The sequence below is a fragment of the Fusarium falciforme genome, chromosome 6 (genome assembly GCF_026873545.1).
Source record: "Fusarium falciforme chromosome 6, complete sequence".
Taxonomy (NCBI): domain Eukaryota; kingdom Fungi; phylum Ascomycota; class Sordariomycetes; order Hypocreales; family Nectriaceae; genus Fusarium; species Fusarium falciforme.
Window position 1 is genome coordinate 2,081,893 of NC_070549.1, and position 21,450 is coordinate 2,103,342.

The 21,450-nt window shown below is 54.5% G+C and overlaps 8 protein-coding genes across 8 annotated transcripts; 4 read left to right on the forward strand and 4 right to left on the reverse strand.

The window, feature by feature from the left end:
* Window positions 1–3,495: 3,495 nt before the first annotated feature.
* NCS54_00821800 (Protein DOM34-like protein) lies at window positions 3,496–5,099 on the forward strand (the record flags this gene model as incomplete). The annotated part of the gene is made up of 2 exons (XM_053153614.1): window positions 3,496–3,576; window positions 3,966–5,099. 2 exons carry the CDS (start codon window positions 3,496–3,498, stop codon window positions 5,097–5,099), a joined length of 1,215 nt encoding a protein of 404 aa, XP_053009589.1.
* A 450-nt stretch (window positions 5,100–5,549) lies between these two features.
* Window positions 5,550–6,588, forward strand: NCS54_00821900 (Aldo-ket-red domain-containing protein; the record flags this gene model as incomplete). Its single annotated transcript, XM_053153615.1, has 4 exons — window positions 5,550–5,636; window positions 5,688–5,698; window positions 5,745–5,802; window positions 5,851–6,588. 4 exons carry the CDS (start codon window positions 5,550–5,552, stop codon window positions 6,586–6,588), a joined length of 894 nt encoding a protein of 297 aa, XP_053009590.1.
* A 300-nt stretch (window positions 6,589–6,888) lies between these two features.
* NCS54_00822000 (Hypothetical protein) lies at window positions 6,889–8,655 on the forward strand (the record flags this gene model as incomplete). Its single annotated transcript, XM_053153616.1, has 1 exon — window positions 6,889–8,655. The coding sequence occupies one exon, from the start codon at window positions 6,889–6,891 to the stop codon at window positions 8,653–8,655; it is 1,767 nt and encodes a 588-aa protein (XP_053009591.1).
* Window positions 8,656–9,183: 528 nt separating this feature from the next.
* Window positions 9,184–10,297, reverse strand: NCS54_00822100 (Hypothetical protein; the record flags this gene model as incomplete). The annotated part of the gene is made up of 2 exons (XM_053153617.1): window positions 9,184–9,363; window positions 9,413–10,297. The coding sequence occupies 2 exons, from the start codon at window positions 10,295–10,297 to the stop codon at window positions 9,184–9,186; spliced, it is 1,065 nt and encodes a 354-aa protein (XP_053009592.1).
* Window positions 10,298–11,162: 865 nt separating this feature from the next.
* On the reverse strand, window positions 11,163–12,818 carry NCS54_00822200 (Pre-mRNA-processing factor 19; the record flags this gene model as incomplete). The annotated part of the gene is made up of 5 exons (XM_053153618.1): window positions 11,163–11,638; window positions 11,690–12,147; window positions 12,200–12,638; window positions 12,705–12,749; window positions 12,806–12,818. The coding sequence occupies 5 exons, from the start codon at window positions 12,816–12,818 to the stop codon at window positions 11,163–11,165; spliced, it is 1,431 nt and encodes a 476-aa protein (XP_053009593.1).
* Window positions 12,819–13,148: 330 nt separating this feature from the next.
* On the forward strand, window positions 13,149–13,777 carry NCS54_00822300 (OHCU-decarbox domain-containing protein; the record flags this gene model as incomplete). Its single annotated transcript, XM_053153619.1, has 2 exons — window positions 13,149–13,664; window positions 13,724–13,777. Exons 1-2 carry the CDS (start codon window positions 13,191–13,193, stop codon window positions 13,775–13,777), a joined length of 528 nt encoding a protein of 175 aa, XP_053009594.1. The 5' UTR covers window positions 13,149–13,190.
* A 395-nt stretch (window positions 13,778–14,172) lies between these two features.
* NCS54_00822400 (Hypothetical protein) lies at window positions 14,173–15,402 on the reverse strand (the record flags this gene model as incomplete). The annotated part of the gene is made up of 1 exon (XM_053153620.1): window positions 14,173–15,402. One exon carries the CDS (start codon window positions 15,400–15,402, stop codon window positions 14,173–14,175), a length of 1,230 nt encoding a protein of 409 aa, XP_053009595.1.
* Window positions 15,403–18,167: 2,765 nt separating this feature from the next.
* On the reverse strand, window positions 18,168–20,393 carry NCS54_00822500 (Hypothetical protein; the record flags this gene model as incomplete). Its single annotated transcript, XM_053153621.1, has 1 exon — window positions 18,168–20,393. The coding sequence occupies one exon, from the start codon at window positions 20,391–20,393 to the stop codon at window positions 18,168–18,170; it is 2,226 nt and encodes a 741-aa protein (XP_053009596.1).
* Between the last annotated feature and the right edge of the window lie 1,057 nt (window positions 20,394–21,450).

A 21,450-nucleotide genomic window follows, 5' to 3' on the forward strand; every position in this document is an offset into this window, starting at 1 on the left:
TAGGACCAAAGTGCAAAGGGTGTTAGTTGGTCCGGGGGTTCCAGAGCTTTGTTTCTGGGCGGCGTGTCAGACGGGTGGATTTGACGAGGGAGTCGACGAGCTAGCGACAGAAGAAACGATGGACGGCTTACAGGAGGAGTGCGGCTGAAGCAACGAGTCTTGGAGCTTTTGTTAAAAAGGACGGCTAGCCAATGCGACTCGCATTCGCCGTTTAGGTCTTGTTGAAGTAAACGAGAGCGAGTTGGCGAGCGAGCGAGCGAAGACGACGGAACCAGCTCGGGTCAACAACCATGCGCTCTCGCTGCACCTCACTTCACAGCGCTGCAGCGTGGTGGCCCTGGCGACCGGTGGGTTCCTGTTTGCGCTGAAAACTGCCTGCTGAGATGAGTGGCGGTGGGTGGGCCTGGGCGAGGGATGGAACCGTAATAGAGTCTAGTGGACGGAGCGCTGCGTAGAAGATGCTGGCGTCTTTCTTTTTTTGGCGCGCGCGCGCGAAAAGGGTCGACTTGAGGAAAAAGGGGAGAGAAAAAGGAGACAGATACCGTGATGCGATGTGTTGTCAGAGAAGAGATGAAGAGGGGGTGTTGTGAGGGAGCCAGTGAGCACCAGCAGACTGAGGCGTCGGGCACGAGGATGATGAAGATGATGGAGAATGGCCAAAAGAGGGCTGCTATGAGTGGACGATGAGCACAATGGTGGGCGCAGCTGATCTGATGCCGTCAGCAACTCGATACGCGGGCATGCGAGAGTACAGGTACTAGAGTCGCAGCGAGGCTCAATGCCTTGCCATGTGCTAGAGACTCTTGACTGGAGACCGTGAGGATGGAGGGTAGGATTCACCACACCTTCCCGGAAGTCGGCGGGGTTTTGGGGATCAGAGAAGGGGAAAAGCTGGGCAACCAGAGCGTGATGGATGCCGAATGAGGTAAGACGAGACCACACCAGAGTGAAGATCCGGCAAAGGAGAATGACATACCCGCTATTTCAAGGTACGGAACCGGTAGCAGCCCGTAGGGCAGATTCGACATGTAGGGCTTGAGCTAGACACCGGGCGTCCATATGGCGTAGCTCTTTGAGTTCTGACCGAGCTATTGCACGTTGTGCAAGGCTATTGGAAGCTTTGTGCTGGCTGTGCTGTCTAGTCTCAGGCTGTGTTTGCGCTGTGCTCAGAAATTGGCGTCGACAACTCCCAGTGCTGGAGGCAAGCTGAAAGATCGACGACACAGCACGGCTGTCATCTATCAAAAAAAAAGTCAACGTTGCCCAGTCGGCCAGCCACGTCCAATGCGAACCGTTCGTTTCCGTGGCTCACCGCACTCTGGTCCATGGCCCGACAAATAAGGCTTGGCGTGAACGCCGCTCTGGTGCGTCAAGGTTCATGTGGGAAATAAGGCGATGACATCTAGACCGCAAGTGCCAGCGCAATTGCAATTGGAGGATTGTAAACGGTGAATGCTGTCTCTTCAAGACATCCTAGTAACCCTTTGAGACATTGATAAAGTGTCTCGGTTGTCCAAGTCAACAATTCAACAGCATCAGGAACAAAACCAAAGTCGTACAACCTCAAAGTCTGTTGATGTGGATGGATTGAGACACTGACAGCACTCCTCAAGATCCCCAGCCTGCCAGTAGTAAAAGCGGCACCAGGTTCAGGTACCCTCTCCACTGGAAGCCCGTCAATGGAAGGGTTACCGAATTCTTGGGGATGCATACGAGGCCGGGATGGCACCGATGGCAATGCGCGTGTCCATCCGCGTATTGAGTCCGAAATTCTCTTGGTGGGGACACATGTCGGTCTAGCCCGCACAACCAGTCCAAGACATAGGCTGCCATTCTGTGTCAATGAATGAGGGGAAGACGAAGGAATGCTGAGGGGATATTCCAGCCATCCTTGGACCACTCTGTGTGAGACAGATGCGCGACAGAGGGCATCACTAACGGCGACACAGACTCACTAGCTTGGCTTGCGTATTCGATTCGAAAACGGACCAGGATCCGTATCCTCCCGCTTCCCTTCTGGGAAAAACCATCGCCGGTGCCTTGCGCTATCAAGATGGACTACGTCAGGACTTTCGTCGGCGCGGACGTATGTGCTCCGTAGAATCACGGCAACACTGCACCGATCCTCCGTTGCATCGTCCGTAGGCAATGGAGAAAGCAAGGGGTCTGGGCCTCAGGATCACCAACAAGCAAGACCGCATCGCATCGCATCGCATCAAGCCGACGTCAGCCTCCTCCTGGCACTAACACGGCGACCAGGGCCCCAGGTGACAAATAACAGCGTCGCAGGCGGCTTGAGATGGCATGATGACGTGACCGCCTCGACCTCGAGAAGAACATCAGATGATAAGGCTGCACGGCACACGGAGATGAACAAGAGAACGAATGCGAAAACATGCACAAGGCAAATCCCGTCGGCGCTGAGATGCCGGTCTTGCATGGATCGATGTCTTGGCTCACTGTGTTGAAAAAAGTTGATTCTAAGGGCCGAAAACCTCATGGAATAATCAAAATGCCGAGGCGAACTCAAAATGGCTCGCCTATTGGCCGCTAGAGTTAGGTAAGCGGGTTCCCGGCCACGTGAAAAGTGTCCGTCGGGCTTCAAGAAGGCTTCCATGGATGACAAAACTCCGCCGCCGCCGGGGAACGCCTATGCGGAGAATGGGTCCATGAGCAGAGTCATTCAAGACGATGCACGTTACAAAGCAAAGCCGACTTGCAGAGCAGAAAAAAGAAGAAGAAAATCCCGCTAACTACAGCTACGGAGCGGGTAAGCTAAGCTGCAGACCATCTTGCCCTCCTCCACACCCGCGGACCACCGAACAGAGACAGCTGGCCGACCAGCTCCACCTGAGAGAAAGTTAGACTCGGCATGCCCACAAATCTTGAACGTGCATCCTATTCTCAACCGTTCTACAGCGGAGATGGGCTGAGGGTCTTTGTTTACTCGTCCAGTCAAAACTCAGTCCCGCCACGGCTCTTGTTAAAAGGGACGTCGTTAAACCCCGCGGGCTTCAGCAAAGTCCGTCCGATCGGCCATTGTCAACTACCGATACCGATTCCACCCTGGTCCTAGCCCCCAGGTGTCACATCTCGGAACCCAAATCGACCCTCGTCAACCCTGCCTGCCGTGTCGTGCGTGCCTGGTTGAACGCCATACGGAAAGCAGCTGGCCATACTAACGCATACCGTACCCAGCTTCAAACCGCATCCAGCTGTTGCTGTGCCTCTTCAGCCAGCCAGCCTCGTCTTGGCCACGCAGCTCAACGGGTACACCCCACGCCGTTGTCAGATCCCTATTGAGAGATCCACGGCTTTCAGAGGTGGGCAAAAAACACAAAGACCACCTGCGTGTGCGGCTCTGTCCAGACACGGGCCAACTCCTGTTCCTATCTGCCTTCTCGCTCTCACAAGCCCACCGAGGTCCGAGGCCTGGGACCCAGTCAGCGGATTCCAAAACAGCCACAAGAATAGCATCCATACCATACCATCAAGATGAAGCTAGTCTCGCGCAAGGTCCCCAAGAATCTCGAGGAGGAGACCGTGTCTCTCCTCCCCGAGGATCCCGAAGATATGGTCAGCCGCCCCATTCCTCAAAGTCTATCCCCTTGTCTCCCCCCATCAGCATCCCTCGTGTCCCTTTCAATATGCAAGCCCTGTCCTATCACCCCCTGCTTTCCCATCTCCCGTTTCCCGTTTCCCGTCTACCGATCGTTGACGACCCTTGTTGTATCTCTCTACCGTTACCCCTCCCCCTCTTCCACCATCACACCCTCACATTGGCATCAACTCATGATGCTAGTTTATGCCCGCTATGAACCTGATTCCTGCCCTGTATTCTCCCTACCACATGCCTCTGGTTTCAAGCCACTTCCCCTTCAAACACTGACCGCTCCCGCTCCCGTCCCGGGGCCGTTCCGGCGCCTCATTCCACCTAGACAAGACACTACTAACACCGTTATCAGTGGCATGCATACAACCTCATCCTTCCTGGAGATATCATCCACGCTCACGCCATTCGCAAGGTCGTCACCACTTCCAACACGGGAAGCACGGCGTCTGAGCGCGTCCACACCGAGTTGGCCATCAAAGTCAAGTCCACGTTCTTTGATCCCGTCATCTCATCGCTCCGCGTCTCTGGCACTGTCACCGCCGAGAACCCCCACGTCACTCTGGGCTCCCATCACACGCTTGACCTTGAGGTCAACCGCCCCTTCACCATCATCAAGCCAGATGGCTGGGACTCGATCGCCAAAGCCACCCTCCAGGAGACCCTGTCGGATGACAAGGACGGCGCCGTAGCAGCCGTCGTCATGCAGGAAGGACTTGCCAACATCTGCCTCATCACCCAGTTCCGGACCGTCCTCAAGGTCCGTGTTGAGAGCGTGATCCCCAAGAAGCGTGATTTGGCGTCGGATCAGGATGCAGGTATGCGTCGCTTCTATGAGAAGACGCTGTCCACCCTCCTACGGACCATGGACTTTACGCAGTCTCGACCTCTGCTGCTGGCTAGTCCAGGCTTTGTGGCTGGTGACTTTAAGCAGTACATCGCCAACCAGGGACGAGACAAGGCCGACAAGGTCCTCACCGCCGTGGCCAAGCAGGCTACTGTGGTTCACGCCAACTCGGGCCATGTCCACAGTCTCAATGAGGTGCTCAAAAGCCCCGAGGTCCTTGCCAAGATGAAAGACATGAAATTTGCTCGTGAAACCCAGTACGTGGACCAATTCTTTGATATGCTCAAGCTGGATGACGGCCGCGCCTGGTACGGCACCTCGGCAGTCGAGAAAGCCGTCAACGATGGCGCAATTGGGCCAGGCGGTGGTGTCCTGCTGGTCAACAACTCGCTGTTCCGCAGCGAGGACCTCGCCACTCGCAAGAAGTATGTTGCTATGGTTGAGAAAGTCCGGAGTGACGGCGGCGAGGCAAGAATCCTGAGCAGTGACCATGAGAGCGGACAACGCTTGACCATGCTGGGTGATATCGCCGCTATTCTGAACTATCCAATGCTTGATCTTGACGACGACGACGCTGATGAACATGACGACGATGAACACGACAAGGATACTAAGCAAGAGATGGTAGATAGTGTTATATAGTTTAGTATTCAACTAATGATGTTACGTGTGTCCTCCAGTGCCAGCCTATATCAGTGCTGTTACAGATTAATCATCATTCGGTGTTAAGCTTATCTCCTGGACCTTGAATGAAGAACTATAGTATTAATTGGTAGCTTCATGATGTTGAATACTCGTATCTGTTGTTGGAACTTTTAGGAACTTTTATTTGGGCACTCATTGGTGATCTCATGCATGTCCCCGCGTAATTATCTCCACCTCACTCACGTTAACTCCGTCTTAACAACGTCAACTCGTCACCCAAAACGGTATTTAAAGAGTGCAACTGCCCAGAGTCTAGCATTGAAGCTCATGGTAATCCAAGTCGTGGATTACCTAGTCTGTGGAAACCCCTTACCTACAAAGTGTATGACCTCACCATCCCAACCCCTCATTCCAGCGGCAAATACTGAGGATAGCTAGGAACCCCTCATGAGCCGCAAGATGGCATCGAAGCTCGCCCTCAACTCCACTCGAAAGCTCAACTCGGGCTATGAGATCCCGCTTCTTGGATTCGGAGTATGTTGCATCATTCTCATCCTTCGGCCACATGCTAACTCTGATGTCTAGGTCTATCAAACGTGAGTCTTCTTGAGGGACATTAACCATGATTTCTAACTTGTCTAGTCCTCTCGAGCAAGCCACCGATGTCTGCAAAAAGGCTCTGGAAATAGGCTACCGTCATGTAAGTATCCCCTGAGGGATAAACTATATAGGTAGCTAAGTCTTCAAGATCGATTCCGCCTCTGGGTATCACAATCAAGGCGAGAGTGCAGCGTCCATCTCTGCCTCTGGTATCCCTCGCTCGGAGGTCTTTTTCACTACAAAGATACCCGTGCGCAAGTTCCCTCTGGGCTACGAAAACGCTCATAAGCTGGTGGACATTGCGCTCGGGGAGACCAAGCTGGACTACCTTGACCTTGTCCTCATCCATGCACCCTACGGAGGACCTGACGCTCGCAAGGGTGCGTGGAAGGCCCTCGTCGAGTGTGTCGAGGCTGGAAAGGTGCGCTCCCTGGGCATCTCCAACTATGGTGTCCATCATCTAGACGAGCTCGAGGCATACATCAAGGAGCTGGAAGCGGAGCGGGGAGAGGGCAAGGGAGGCGTCATCTCAGTGGGTCAATGGGAAGTTCATCCCTGGCTCACGAGGCCCGACATCGTCAAGTGGTGCCAAGACCGTAACATTGTCGTTGAGGCGTACTGCCCCATCGTGCGAGGTGAACGCTTCGGCGAGCCCAAGATCAAGGCCCTCGCAGAGAAGTATGGCAAGACGGAGGCGCAGATCCTGCTCCGCTGGAGTCTACAGAGGGGCCTCGTTCCTCTGGTGAAGAGTGTTACGCCCTCCAGGATCTTGGAGAACACTCAGCTGTATGACTTCGAGCTGACGGCGGAGGAAGTGGAGGATGTTGCAACGACTGATTACAGTCCTTGTGCTTGGGATCCCACTGTTGAGACTCTGGACAAGTAGGAGTGTTCAAATGCCATTGTTAAGAGATTGGAAAGATTAATTACATTTGAACACCTAGTTGATGAAATGCAACATCTTGTCCTTCTTCTCCCTTTTCATACCGGGATAGCAATCGCCAAAAGGGAAGCCCGTGCATTTGTTGTCTTTGTTGATGGAGCCACGTGACCACGTTTCCACTTCGCGTCAACACCACCATCTCATCCCCCACCATCGCGCTTCCTACCACTTCAAGCCCACCACCCTTCATGTTCCGCCATTGCCCGCTGAATCCCTAGATCAGATGTCGTTCAAACGCAAAATATGGGTCAACGAACCTTTACCCTTATACCCAAGTTTCCGGGTCGGGCAGAATCCCCAGACACGCCCCCTCTCCGACCTATGACCTCAAAGCAGGTTCAGAAGGCATACAAATCTGCAAACAAAGGACCAAAACTTACCCGAGCCGAGATCTGGAAGCAGGAGAAGGCGGAGCAAGAGCGTATACGGAAGGAGTTTGAGCGGGAAAAAGCGGCAGCAAAGGCGAAGATCGCCCGTGAAAAGAAGAGAGAAAAAGAGTTAGCAGAGAAGGCCGAGAAGCGCAAGAAGGGGTTGCCGCTTGTAAATGTGCGGCCGAGCCAGGAGACGATCTCTTGGTTTGTTAGAGGAAATGGAGGCTCGAAGAAAAGGGACGCCAAGGGGAAAGACGTGGAGAGAGCCGATACGATTGAGGAGGAGACGGGCCCTGCAGAGACGACGGCCGAAGACACCATCGACGAGGAAGCACAGCAAGCCGCGAAGAAAGTGCGGACATTGGAGAACATACAAGAGGATGAAGAACAAGATGCCCCTGATGCTGGAGCTGGAGCTACGACCGACGACGAAACACGACGACCTTCCCCAAGCCAAAGGTGTGAAGACATGCAAGAAGTTGAGGAGGAATTGATGGAACATAGAGGAGGAGGATTGGTCGCCAACAATTCACAGCGTCTTTTGGAAAAGCCAACAATAGAAGAGAACATTTTGGATATGGATGATGAACTGGACGCAGATTTTGAGGAAGAGCTGGCCTTGGAGTTACTCCAAGATCTCGAAGCCGCGGCTAGCAAGAGATGCGATCGAAACTCTCCGAGCAAAGACGAATCAGCACCCGAGTCAATGATAGGGACGAAAGTTGGAACCTCGAACCAACTTGCTGGTGTTGGACCACCTGCGGATCGCTATGAACAAGACCTTGGCCTCCACCGACCCAAACCCCCTTCAGTCAACTTTATTAAGCCAGCCCTCCCCAATCGACCAGAACAGCCACCGGCATTACCCTCTCCATCGCCTCCTCGACAAGCACCCCCTATGAGTACGCAAGCGATTCTCTTTAACTTTGATGATTTCTTTCCATCATCCTCTCAACAAGCACGGGAACTCGAGGAAGATGATGACATTATTCCCTCGGCACCGGCCCCTCTTCCGGCCATTGTGGAAGAAGAGGAAGAAGAGGTTCTCGACGAGGAGTCTGATAAGCCCGCAGATCCTGACCCCTTGCCATCTCTTGGACCGCTCTCAGACTCTCCCTCTCCTCCCCCAAGACGATTCTTTACCTCTTCTGGATCACACGAGCAAATGTCGTTGGCCTTGCATCGTAGCCGACGTACAGCAGCATTGGAGAAGATCCAGCAGCGCGAACGGGCACGCGTTCAGGCTGGCATGGTAGCACGTGCTGAAGCCGAAAGCTCTAAGACCACCAGACCACCTCAGCCAGCAAAGACTGTGCCAAAGCCACAAAAGACGTTTGAGAAGAATGCTGGAGGCTACAAGCCGAGGCCGCCCCAGATCCAAGCACCTCCTCCATTGCAGGAGAAGAAGAATCCTCCGCATTACACAACAAACGAGAAACACAATGCGCCCATGACGACCAGACGTTTTGGCCAAACCCCTAAAGAAGTGCAACGCGCTGAGCCAACAAATTCACCCACACCAAAAAACAACAAAGAGAACCAGAAACCACCACCCCAGCCTAGTTTTGGACCAAGTGCTTCGCAGGAGTCGTACGGCGGGGACTGGGTGGACGAGATTGCACTCGAACTTATGATATGATGACGAGACGGGTCTTTTTTTGCCCACCTGATGAGAGACGAGAGGAACAATTGTGGCATGATATGCTGTAAGATGGCATTGGAGAGATTAGGAGTTCGGGGATCAACATGGACGGCATACATCCAGGAAGCATTGATTAGAGTCATTGGCATATCCCACTCGACGTGGGCCATGGGCGGCAGCACCTGATTGTAGATTCTTTACATAGCGACGGCGTTTGTTTGTATTACAATATTACTCTGTTTACCTGTACTCCAGTATCCTTTGTTTTTTGCCAGGAGATCCTCCTGCCCGCCCAGGTCGTCAAAAGCCTGGAGATCTTCACCAGGGCCATTTAGAAATATCTCAACAATTGGTCAGTAGCTGCTGACCTTGATTGAGACAAAATTATCTCCGATATCTACGATTTGACAGTCCTGAACGCCGATCCATGCCCTTCCCATATACCCGTCGTCACTCGTGACTTCATTACCAAAAGCCCCCAACTCCATGCGCTGGCGCCGCGCTTGTGCAGTCTTTTGGTGTTCGTTACAAAAAGATCCCCACCCACTCGGTCTTTGAAGACACTTTGGTCTCGCAGCCTTCCACGGCGCATCTCAGGTCGTTTGCGGCAGTGTATGGGTGCTTTCCTTCAGGAGCACGGAACCCAACGCCGTCACGGTTCGACTTTGTGGGCTTGCGATTCTCGAAGCAGTCGGCGCAGTAAACCTAGAGATGTCAGTTTGATCTCGTAAGAGAGAGTAAATGCCTTGCATACATGTCCACACTTCTTCAAGGCCCAGAAATGGTGCTCTCCCGGTGCTCTTTTCCGCTTGCCCTTGTTGCCCCCAACAGAACTCTGGGTCATGGTGCCAGTCGGGTCATAAGCCAGCTCTTCACTGCAGGCCGGGCAGATGACGACGCTCTCAGACTCTTTCTCAGGATCGGTGCAGGTGTCGCGGGTGAAACCCTCTCGCGCGGGGGGGATGGGCTCCATGGCCGGCTTCGGGCTGGGTTCTCGTGGGGCAAAGGCGTTTCGCGAGACGTCGAGCTGGGGCGGGGGGAACATAATATCACGGCTTAAAAGTCCGGCGATCGTCCTAGTCAAGCCGATGGCGAAACTGGCGGGCGGGCGTCTTCCCGATTGCTCTCGCGGCATAGAACTTATCAACTCCAACTCGATTAGCTCGTCGGGTCGTGGGCGCGGTCGCATATTTCGCCCGCCGGGGAGGTTTGAAGGTCGCTCGTCCTCGGGAGAATCCACGGTGAGATCAATAATGCTCGCAGTGCGCCCGAAAAAAGTCCCGTCGCTCCTCGAAAGTTGTGGAGGTGATATCCGCTGCGAGTTTGTCCTCCTGGGGTTCCTCCCGCTCCGGTTCTGGGGCAACGATCCTCTTGTTTGGACGGGTGAGTCAGGCTCTGCGGTGAGGTCGATGACTGGTGCAGGCTGCTGTGGCTGCTGTCCTTGCGGTTGCGGGCGTCGTTCGCTTCGGCGCGATTGATGGTGGTGTACAGGACGAGGTTGAGCCGACGATGAGGTGCTTCTCGGGTTTGGGAGGAAGAGATTGGCAAACGAGGCAGGATTTCGGCTCGAGTTGACATGGACCTCGATAAGGTCATCTTCACCGAAGAGTTCGAGGATGCTGTCCCTGTGTGCAGCCATGCTGGGCAGACGGCAGAGGGTGGTTGTATTCGAGGACAATTCGGGCGGCGTTTGTCAATGGCGAAGAGTCAGCGTGACGTATTCACCAAAGCAGAAGCAAGCCAGGCAGATCAGATGCGCGTAGCAGGCTTGCAGCGTGAATGAGCCGTGCCTGGCGAGGCAGAGGAGTTGCGTGGCGATACGCTCGAAATGAGGTTATCGAGGCGACGGGCTCTAGCGGATTAGGGATACGGAGTCGGCGGATTCGGATCGAACGATGGTAATGGCGTAGATATCTCGAGAGAGAGGAGAAGAGGTATTAGCCGTGGGAGCGAGGCTGGATGTTAATTAAAGGTGCGGAGAGATATCAAGTTGGATGTTGAAAGGTTCAAAAGTAAACGACGCTTAAATCCGATGGCCTCGATTCGTTTGACCCAAGGCCAAGGCTGCTGCCCATCCATCCATGCCCGTGACGACAAGTGCCACGGACCCTGTTGGAAGCCTCTACCCCGCTACATGGGCCACTAAAAACAGGATGCCAGGGGCGGTTAGGCGGCAAACAGGCCGACCCTCTAGGGCTGCGTCACAGGGGGTGGGCGCCTACATAGGTACCTAAGCCCATGTGGAAGCCCACCTTGGCGTCGGATTTGATCCATGATGGCCGGGCGTCAACGGATGGCGTTTGAAGCTCGAGATGCAGTATTGACAGCTGCAGAATATTGTTCAGAAGCAAACCAAACCAAACCCTTGAATTGTCAATTTTCAAACACCATCCTCTGTCTTCTTGACCCATTGTTGGAGGCCTATTGTACAGTAATTACCAGGGAATCACGCAGCCGCCTCTTAGTCCACATCTTTATGTCATGTAACCTCCTGAAAGCTCCCTCTATTCCTTCGCTCCAAGTATGCTGACCACACCCTCACCATTGACTGTCACCAGCTGCTTCGCGGATTCTCCCCATCGGATAGCAACAGCAGCGGTGGAATTCCTCAGGGGCTCGCTCCACTTCTTGCTGGACTTGGTGTATTGATGAACAGTCACTCCAGAAGAACCACCCGTGGCGAGGAACTGGCCGCTGTAGTCCCAGGCCAGGGACTGGACTGGCCCGCCAGTCTCGAGGACCTTGGCCACCGCGGCGTCTCCCTCCTTTCGCAGATCGAAGATGGTCACCATGGTCTGGCCCTTGGCTGTGGCCGCGAACCAGTAACCGTTCTCGGAGAAAGCGAGGGCCTGGATGGGGGCACCTAGGCTGAAGACTGCGGCTTGCTCCAGAGTGTTGGTCATGAAGAGCTTGATGTCGCCAGAAGTTGTGCCAGCGGCAAACAGGTGGCCATCGGGATGGAATGCGCACGAAGTAAGAGCTGAGAGTCGGTTAGAACATGTCAGGTAAAAGGACGAGTGTAGAAACTTACCAGCATCCGTGTAAGCGCGGCTGACACGCTTCTGCGAAGTCAAATCATAAAACACGATGCTCTTGTCCGTGCCGACTGACGCCAAGATGGTACCACTGGGATGCAGGCTCAGTGCTGTCGCAGCACCAGCATGCTCGCTCAGCGACGCCACCTGGTTACCCTCCTGGAACACCTTGACGCTTCCCTGACCGGTAGCAAAGGCAATCTTGTCCTCGGCCCATACTGCATCCGTCACGGGCTCCTCTACAGCAATTGAAACCTCGACCTTGTCCTCGTTGGTGGCGTAGACGACGGCCTGGCCCTTCAGACCTCCAATAGCGGCGCTAGCACCTCCAACACTCAGCGCAGTGGCCTCGGGAACTGGAAGAGAATGTGTGGTCGCGTTTTCAAAGGCGGAGATATCGTCTGCGGTAGCCCAGCCCTCGGGGACAGGGCGCTTCTTGCGACCCTTGGATAGTCTGCACGTCATGTTAGCTCCAATACTTCGCATGCACCCAGGCAACCACATACGTCTGATGAGTCTCATCCACCTTGGCAACAAGCTCTTCTGGCAGCTTCTCCACGCTGTCCACCATCATCTGATCACCATCGGCAGCGGCGCCTGTCACGGTCACCTTGCTAAGCGCATCCCTAGCCTCGTCTCGCTCCCTCGACAGTCGAGCAATAACTCGGACAGCGGCATCGTGCTGGTACAGAGCTGTGGCAAGCTCCTCCCGGGTGCGTGCCAGCTGCTCCTTGAGGTTATATGTCTCTAGCGCGAGCGCGTCCCATTCGTTCTGGAAGGTTGCGAGGAGGGCGGGGATGGAGGTGAGGGTGGGAGGACGCGGTCGGACGATACGCGACGAGTGGATGGGGAGGAGATCTTCCGCGGTGAGCGCTTCGCCAGAGTCGGGCTCGGTGCCGTGCTCGTTGATGTACTGCTCGATAAGACGCTTCTCGTAAACAACACCTGCAACAGGTCAGCGGCGGTCCTGCGTGAGGCGCTCGCGAACTTTGATGTTGTTGATGTACGCACCGGATTTCTTGGACACGACAGGCTCCTGAGGAGCTTCTCCTGAAACTGTTGTCCATGTCAGCACACCGCTCTCAAGACGCAGAAAAAAAGACCAAGCTTACTTCCACAAAGCATGGCGACTGCTACTTTAAGCTCGTTGAGCCTTCAATTGCTTGTCGTCGGGTAAAGCGCAACTCGTCGACTCCAAGCTCTGGTTGCGACGGACGGTCACCTAGTCGAGATTTTGCCGATGCACTGACCATCAAAGGCGGAAGCTTTGAGATCACGTGATGCGATAAGAGCGGCCTGACCTCATCGGCCCCGTCTTATCGGGGCTTATCTCTACGGCCGTCACCGCTTCAAGGAGTCTCGCATATCTCCGGGTTTGGACTACCTTGTTGGATCGCCCTTGATGTGCATATAAATTACTCCTATCGCCCTGTTCTGGGGTTAAATCTGGAATCTTCAGTCTATCAACCATATAATTCGATCTTTAGTCTATGCAACATGTCCCTCCCGCGGCCCCAAGACGTACGTGAAGCAGACGAGACGGAACAAGTCAAGATCCTGGACCTCCTGTTCGAACCGAGCCCGGCCATTCACTCGAATCTCATCCCTATTTTGAAGAATGCCCAGTATACATCTTACTCAGAACTCATCGACGCCTGCAAATCCAAGCTCTTCTCACTCGCCACATCCAGCTCATCAAGCAACCCTGATCCCGCCCTCCTATCTATCCTAGGATCACATCCACGGCTAGGGGCTAAGAAGGTGGACTCAGCACAATCAGCGGCAGAGCAAGCCAATCTTCAGGGCGAAGGCGAGGAATTAGCAAAGCTCAACAAGGAGTACGAAGAAAAGTTCCCTGGTCTGCGGTATGTCGTCTTTGTGAATGGTCGAGGGAGGCCTGAGATCATGGAGGACATGCGTACCAGGATTACCAGAGGGGACTTTGCCAAGGAAGTTGACGCCGCGTTACAGGTACGAAACACCTGACAGAAGGACATTTCAATGTCGAGTTGCTAATCATATACGTACAGGCCATGTGCGACATCGCCAAGGACAGAGCATCCAAACTTGGCGTAAAACAGTGAAACCCCCAACCAAAAAGAAGCTGCCGAGAACCATCTTGCCTCGTGTGCTGCGCCAACGGCTCTGAGCTCATATATCTAAAAACCTTTGTTGTCAAAAAAGAAACAGTTTTTTGTTGCTCGTCGGAAAAAAAAGAACAGAAAGCCTCTCGCCAAAAGCCCGAAGAATAGTTGAGTTCCCAGCCCATTCGATCGTTTAAAGCTGGATGATGCTCCCTGATGCCTATAAAATCCCGTTTGCAAAAAAAAAAAAAAAAAAAAAAAAAAAAAGAGCACACAACCTGCCGCCCAAATGCCAGACGCAAAACTTTTTACATGCAAAAGAACACAATCCATGGATCCCGCTTGTTTGACTCCCACGAAAATGCCCCCCGAGACGCCGCTTTGCAGCCTGCATGCTACCTCGACATCCAACAGATGCCGTCCAGCTCATCTAGATATTCTTCATATGACCGGTCATCCTCCCCGTCTGTGACGCCGTCACCGCTCTGCCCAAACAAGACGCTAAAGTCAGAGTACACGCTCTCTTGGTCATCGCCCGCGTCGTCCCAGTCGTCGTCTGCCGGATGCATGTATGCGAAGCTATCTTCTTCCAGGTCGTCAAGCGGAGGCATAGGACCCGTCGGTCTCAGTTCCGGGGACCGAAGGGGGTGGATCCTCGGCGATGTGCGCTTCTTGGTGGCGGCGACCTCCGCAGGTGAGAGAGGGCGGCCAGCCAGCTTGGACAACCGGCAGGGGACGGGCTTGGCGTGTGGGAGGGCAGGCTTGGGTACCATGAAGGCACCTTGGGGTCTCGTCGGTAACACTGCGCCTGGAGGTGCTACGACTCCGTTGCCTCCTGGGTAGACCCTTATGGACTTGCCCGCTGACGAGTCTAGCAGGCTTTGAGGTCGCCATGCCCCTTTGCCGGAGGCCTTGGAAGCAATAGCCGCAATCTCTTGCTCGTACCTCCGCGCGTTTGTTGTCGGTTGCCCCAGGCTTAACCTCCTCCGTAACCGGTTCATGGTTGAGAAGCGTAGGAAGGACGTCGCATGAAGGTGGGCAACTCTTCTGGCCATGTCTAATGTCGTCGCCATCTTTAGGAACCGCTTGTCGCCCGAGTCCTGACCTTCGCGGTTGAGAATATGTGTCGCGGGCTGTGAGTATGGTTGTGAGAGCCGGCTGGTAATGAGCTCGGCACGGAGCCGACGCTTCTTGACGCTCAAGCCGGCAGTGTTAAAGCCGTCGACATCAGACATGACCCGGCGCCGCTTGGTGCCGCGCCGGGCCATGGGTTTCGGTTGAAGCCGTATGTCAAGGGGTTTGGATTTTGTCCTCGCATCGAGAACTGTGAAGGAGAATGTCGAAGGAACATTGATTCGTGACCGTGGTGTCCATGCCTGTGATATCGTCGCCTTGAGGTGAGGACCTCTCAGACTAGCTCCCTGCCTCGCCGCAGAGTACGGCCCGTCTCCAAGCAGGACCTCGAACAGAGGATCGGGATCCGGACACCGGGGCACCTGGGCTATGTCGTTGGAGGCCAAGTCGAGCGGAGAGACGGCGAGGTCATCATGGCAGCCGCCCGTCGAGTGGTGGCGCCACGTCTCGAGCAGGTTGAGAGAACTCTGTCCATTTGCCTCTACCTCCATCACGACAGCTTTCGCTTCGCTTGATGGGATGGAGGGGCTCCGCGCGCGGTGTCAGAGGTGCCTCCTCGTCCAAGCCATCCGCTTCACCAGAACAGAGGTTCAGATCCACGGCGACTGTAAGGGTTGATCCAGCAAGAGTAAAAGACTACCCCATCCAGGTCCAATGAGGTCGCGTTGGGCTCGGACTGTCGACCTGGGGGGATCGCTTGTCAGGCGATCTGGCGATGATTACAAACTCCGGGCTCGTGAATCGTCGACCTTTCGGCAGGCTGGAAATGCAACCACTTTCCGCTGCCCCAGACCTCGCAGCCAAGATCCAGCACTGAAATCTCGCAACGTGGTTTCCCCAATCCCGCTCCCAGCAGCAGCAGCAGCAAACCAACGGCTCCTCGGGGGAGAGAGAGGACGACAGAACAGATTTGACGTTGCAGCAACTGGCGTGATTCTTGGAAAGGTTGGAAGTGGGGCCAGAAAGGTCCGCCTAGGCTCTGGTGATGAGTGAGGAGAAGATTGAGTCTTTTTTTGGTCCTGGGTAAGCGTCGTGTCCTATAGGAGGCGAATAGATAGGATGGATATCGAACCCTTTTTGACACAAGGAGAAAGATATGGGACAAATACGGCAGCAAGGACGGGGAAATTGAAGATTGAAGAGGGGGGGGGAGGTCCAAAGTCGAGCGACGACCCCGAGATCAAATGGTGTGTGGCCCAAGGATCACGCCGAACCAATTCGACGGGAAATCCGGGGCCGGCACGAGGTGGACCATGGGCCGTGTACCGTAGAGATGGGGTCGGATTGCTTTTTCAGGAAGAGGCAGGTCTGGGGTGGCGGCATTGAGGTGCTCTGGCTTTTCCATGAGAGAGACCTGCGCTGCAGAGAGAGACAAGGGGGTGGTGTGTGAGAGGAGGGGATCGCGACGTTCCGGACCTGTAGGAACGACGTGTAGGCGATTGCCTGCCTGTCTCAAGGCGATCATCGACGGACGGCGCGGGGAGAAGGGGGGAATGGGATGGGATGCTTGTAGGGATGGGTAAGCCACTTGTCCATGATCCAAGGACACAAGACACACTAGACCACGCCCTCCGAGGGAAAGCGAACGAGGATTCAGACAAATGGGGTAGAATCAGCAACTCCTGATAGGAAGCCAACCAGAAGAGACGAAGGGGAAAAAAACACAACCAAGGAATGGGGACCGTGGTCTCTGCTTGCTGCGGTGGTCCTGCAGGCATCACGTCCGGGGTAAGCCATTCCGGGGGGGGGCACTGAAAAAGACGAGCAGTGATCAGACAGCATCTCATAGGTCGGTCGCTGGTCAGGCGGTTGAATCAAGCGTTCAGGGATGCAGGGATGTCCATGAGCAATGCCCTGCTCTTGTTGGCCGGCGGCGCGGATGGTCGGGCTGAAAGGGGGGGAGGACTTAGGACAAGGGATCCAAGGGGGGTAATCCGAGGACCGTAACGAGAACAAAAAGCCCCCCAGCCCAGGTCATGAAAGGGGGCCATGTAGCAGTTGAAGCGCAGTGCGGGCCGCTCAGATCATAGACGCAGGTATTTACCTTCTGTACAGGGTTCAGAACCCAGCTCAACTACGCACCGACTACATATTACCTACCTCTTGTATACTAACTAGTTATTACTAGCCATGCAGATTTCTCCCTCTCACCCAATCTCGTGACCACCACCACAGCAGTCCCCTTGCGGATGGGTACCGAGAGGACCCTCTTTCTGCCCCCTTCTTCGCCAGCCACCGTCCGGATCGCCGTGGGATGGCTCGCAGTAGCATTAGCTTACGCTGCACTTGGACTGCACAGCAGAGCAGGCAATTGATTTAGTGGAAACCACTACCCCCATGGTACGACAGCGAATTGCTTTTTCCGCCTCGTCGGCGTTGGGCTTAGCGGGCTTTTGCGTGGTGGGCGGGGAGGGGGCCCGGCCGCCGACGACCACGACGACTCTGGGGACGGCATCGGCAATAATCTTGGCAACGCCTCCAGGGGGAGGGGACCCGGGCCAGAGAAACAGGAGATGTGTGATCCTTGTCTGTGTTGTCGTTGTCATCGTCAAGGGCTTGTGTATCCATAATACGTACTATTCATGTCTGTCTGCATGTGGCATCTGTCCACGTACTCGATTACCGCTTTCAAAAAGCCTCCCAGGTCGAGATCGATCCATGCTACCTACGTTCAATTGAGCGGTCCAGCTGAGGGCACAGACGAAACATATGGATGCCATGTCTTGGCCCTCCTATTTCTGCTTTCCCCGGTTCTCCACTGAGACCCCCCAACTCGCGTTTTATGACGCAGATTACTTTTTCAATCCTCCCGGAGACGAGACCTGGGCCGTTGACGATAGAGAATGCTGCCGTTGGTCATCACGACTCCAGGTGTTGGGCGCTTGGAGATACCCATCGTGGAAAACCCACTTCACCGGGCGGCCTGGCCTGGCACGCGGCTGGACTGGGGCCCAATGGTTTTCAGCCCGCTTCTTGGCTCCCTCTCTCATGTCCCAGACAAACACTTGTCACAGTCACACCAGCTCCAGGTTGTCATGATCGACTCTCTCGTGTTGTTGACTGACAATGCGCAGTGCCGTACCGGAATTCCATCCCAACAGAACCACCGACCGCCCTTTGTCCGTCGTCCTATTACCAAGACAAAACTCCAACGACTCCGCCCACCCCTGCCGCCTCCAGCCATAGAGCGTGTCTGCATTATACAGCAAAGCAAAGCAAAGCCATGGGACGTGCGTGCGTCCCCCTCATCGAATGCTCACGCTCGCCTCGTCCTGACGTCAAAAATCTCATTCTTCCATCCTCCTTGCTCGTACTCAAACAGTCTCTGTTCCGCTTCCCTGCCTTCCATCTCCCACAGCCGGACCAAGCTCCCCGGTGCATAGCGCCCCCGGAATACGCCCTGCCCAGGCTTGACCCCGACACGGGCCTCAATGTCGGGATCGGGGGCAGGGACGAGGCGTGCCGCGACGGCCCGAATGAAGGTTAACAAATCTTTGGGATCTGCTATCCGTGTCGCCCTCAACCGCTCCCGCGCGTAGAGCATCTCGCGGTTGAGGAAGTGAAGCCCCTCGGCGATGCCAGCCGCGATCTTGACCTCGAGAGCCTTGCGCACGATGGGCCGGATGATTGGCTTCAGGATCCAGGCAAGGCACGCAAACTTGGACTTGCTGAGTGTGTAGTTGAGGTGATGGATTTTGACGTCCACGTTGCGCAACGTCACGATCTGTTCCAGACGGTCCTTGCCAATCTCGATATCCAGAGTGATATCCACACCGCGCTTGTCGAGATGGAACCCTGCAATACCTTCATCTACCATCCGGAAGAGGCCAGAGTGTAGATGGAACCAGTAGCCCAAATCATCCGCCGCGATAGATAGACCAGACACTGTCACCTTCATCATCGAGGTCATGGTGGATGCAGTTCCATGCCGGGCCTTCCGCACTTCAAAGTCATTGTAGGTGGAGACGTTGAGCTTAAAGGGCAAGAATGAGCTCGCATTGACGGTGCGCCCCGGCTCCAGGATGAGATTCTCAAGCAGGAGGTCAATGGCGGGCGCAGCCACTTCGACGCGTGGAATCGGAATGTACTGGATGGCTTGGATGAGCAGAGGTACAAAGATGTTGACCGAGTCGGTGACCAAATCGCTGTTAGCGTACTGGCCTGCAGGGGAGAGCAGCTGGGCGAGCCTCTCAGTTGTGTGGATGAGCTTCTTGATGTCTGTATCATCCAAGACTGACTGGAAAGCAGCATGCAGATTTGCCAGGAGGTTGTCCAGATCATCCCTGATGGATGACTTGGCTGTCAATTCGTTGGACTGCTTCCGCAATCGTTTGAACCGTTCCTCGGCATTGTCGAAGAAGTCGGGATCGCTCAGCATGTCCTGCACCAGGTTTCCAATCTGTCGCACGAGCTCGTCAAAGTTGGGGTCCGTACGGCCATCCTCCACGACGGCTTCGAATGACCGCTCGACATCTTCCCAACGCTCGTGGTCACCAAGCGAGGTGATGAGCAGCCAAAAGTTGTGCACCGCCCTGTCGGCCTCGGGGTTGGGCTGGGTGTCCTCCTCCAATGCCTGGACCGTCTCCGCGGCGGCGTGCGAATAAGCAAGTAGGTAACGCCTGATGAGAAGTGACAGAGTCGAGACAGATTCCTTGTAGTCTGTGCGCTTCCGGAGGTTGAGGACGGTCTGCTTGAGTCGGTGAACGAGGGCATCACCCTCGTCGCCCTTGGCGTGTTCCTTGATGCTCTGGCCTGCCTCATCGGCCACTACAATGGCGCTGTCCTTGACCGTCTCGGAGATGTCGGCAACCTCTTCCTTCAAGTCCTGATTCGACGGGGTGGCGCGTGATTTGCCATTTCCGTTTGCCTGCTTCAAGGCATCCTCATCCTCCTTTGTTGGCTTGATGGCCTCACCAGCCTGCTTGGAAACGTCAGACAAAGTAAAAGCGGTGTCTCGAAGGACCTCTCTTCCAACGGTGCCCAGATCAGATAGGAAGATGCGAAAGTCAGAGTTGGTTAGTAACAAGGATCCAACGGTCTGCAGACTCTTGTACGCAGCAACGGCATCGGCTCGGGCCTTGGCCCTGGCGGCCCTTTGCTCGATATGCGCAACATCCACATCAAGACGCGCTTTGGTGAGATACCAGATAAAGTCCTGTATTTGATTGCTGGCGTTTTTGTGCTGCAAGACTTCGATGAATTGGGTGATCCACAGCTTGATTGTCCTGACCAGTGCTCGCCCGGATGGACTCAGGTCTTGTCTTTCTGGGTTGAGGATCTGGGCCGATAGAAGTGTTCGCAAGTGGATGATGACTTGTTGATTGCTGGGCATATATCCTTTGGAAATGGCTCGTAGCATCTGGTATGTATGGAGCTTCTCGTGCAGACGCGTCTGCAGTGCTGTGTCGTCATTGTAACGCGGCAGCAGAGGCTCACGCTCGGCCTCCTCGCTATCGCTACCACAGCCAAAACAGGACAACATCTTGACGGCTTGAGTCTCTGATTGCTCAGAAGCAATTGATTTTGGTGATTATTTGAAACGTGTTTGTTGACGAGGGTGAGGTTCATTCTTATCGTCCGTCTGGCCTGTGAGAGGCGCCAAAGGGAAGGTAAAAGTGACGACGTCATGACTCGGCCGGAGCTTCTGGTCCTGATTTGTGCCTGGAAGCAGGTAATGTACCTGTACGGGCTATTTAGCAGCACAGCACAACCACGTCCGTCGCATCGAAAGGTAATTTGATGCCAGCCGATTGGGTAATTGATTGACTTTTTCATGTCGTGATCATGATGATTCTTTGGTATTTTGTGATGATGCGTGGGCTTGGTTGATGAGGAATGAACATATCGCATGTGAATGCAATGAGACTCGAGAATGGCATCATCGCTGGAAGCTGAAATCATGCTCCAAGCTCAGTCTTTCCAACGGCAGCACGCATAAATCAAGGGGAGATTGTGGCTTCTTTATAAAGAATGCCTAGAACCAGGTCAACATTCGTCGGATTGGCCATTCACTCATCTCTTATCTTTGTTATCTGCTTCTGTGTCGCCAATCCCAGCCACCAAATGCATCACAATGCCTGTGATTCAGGGTAGCAATGTGATACTCCTGGCCTGATTTTTGGGTTGATTTACCCTCCGTCCCTCCCATAAAACAAAAGACGTAATTAGGTGCCTCTCACGCCTATTCCGAGGCTCAACTTGGACCGAATGTTGCCGCTATAAAGGTCCATTTAAGGTGCAGTGGCTTTACGAGTCTGCATGCTCGGCCAAGCTCACGGCTATTTGCACCAACCCTAAAGAAAAGCGACATTTTCTTTTCTCTTAAACAACTTCATGCTTGAGAAGCCGTTTGTCTTTTCACCGACGATATCTCATTCATTGACCGGTAATTTTTGAACACGATGTCTTGTGTCACTTATCTTCCCAAAATGGAAAGGACCTCGGTAACGCTAATCGGCGACAAACCGGCCTTGAACAATAACATCCCGTGCTCCCGTGCTTGATTGCGAGTTGGCCGGGCTATTTCGTCTCAATAGGAG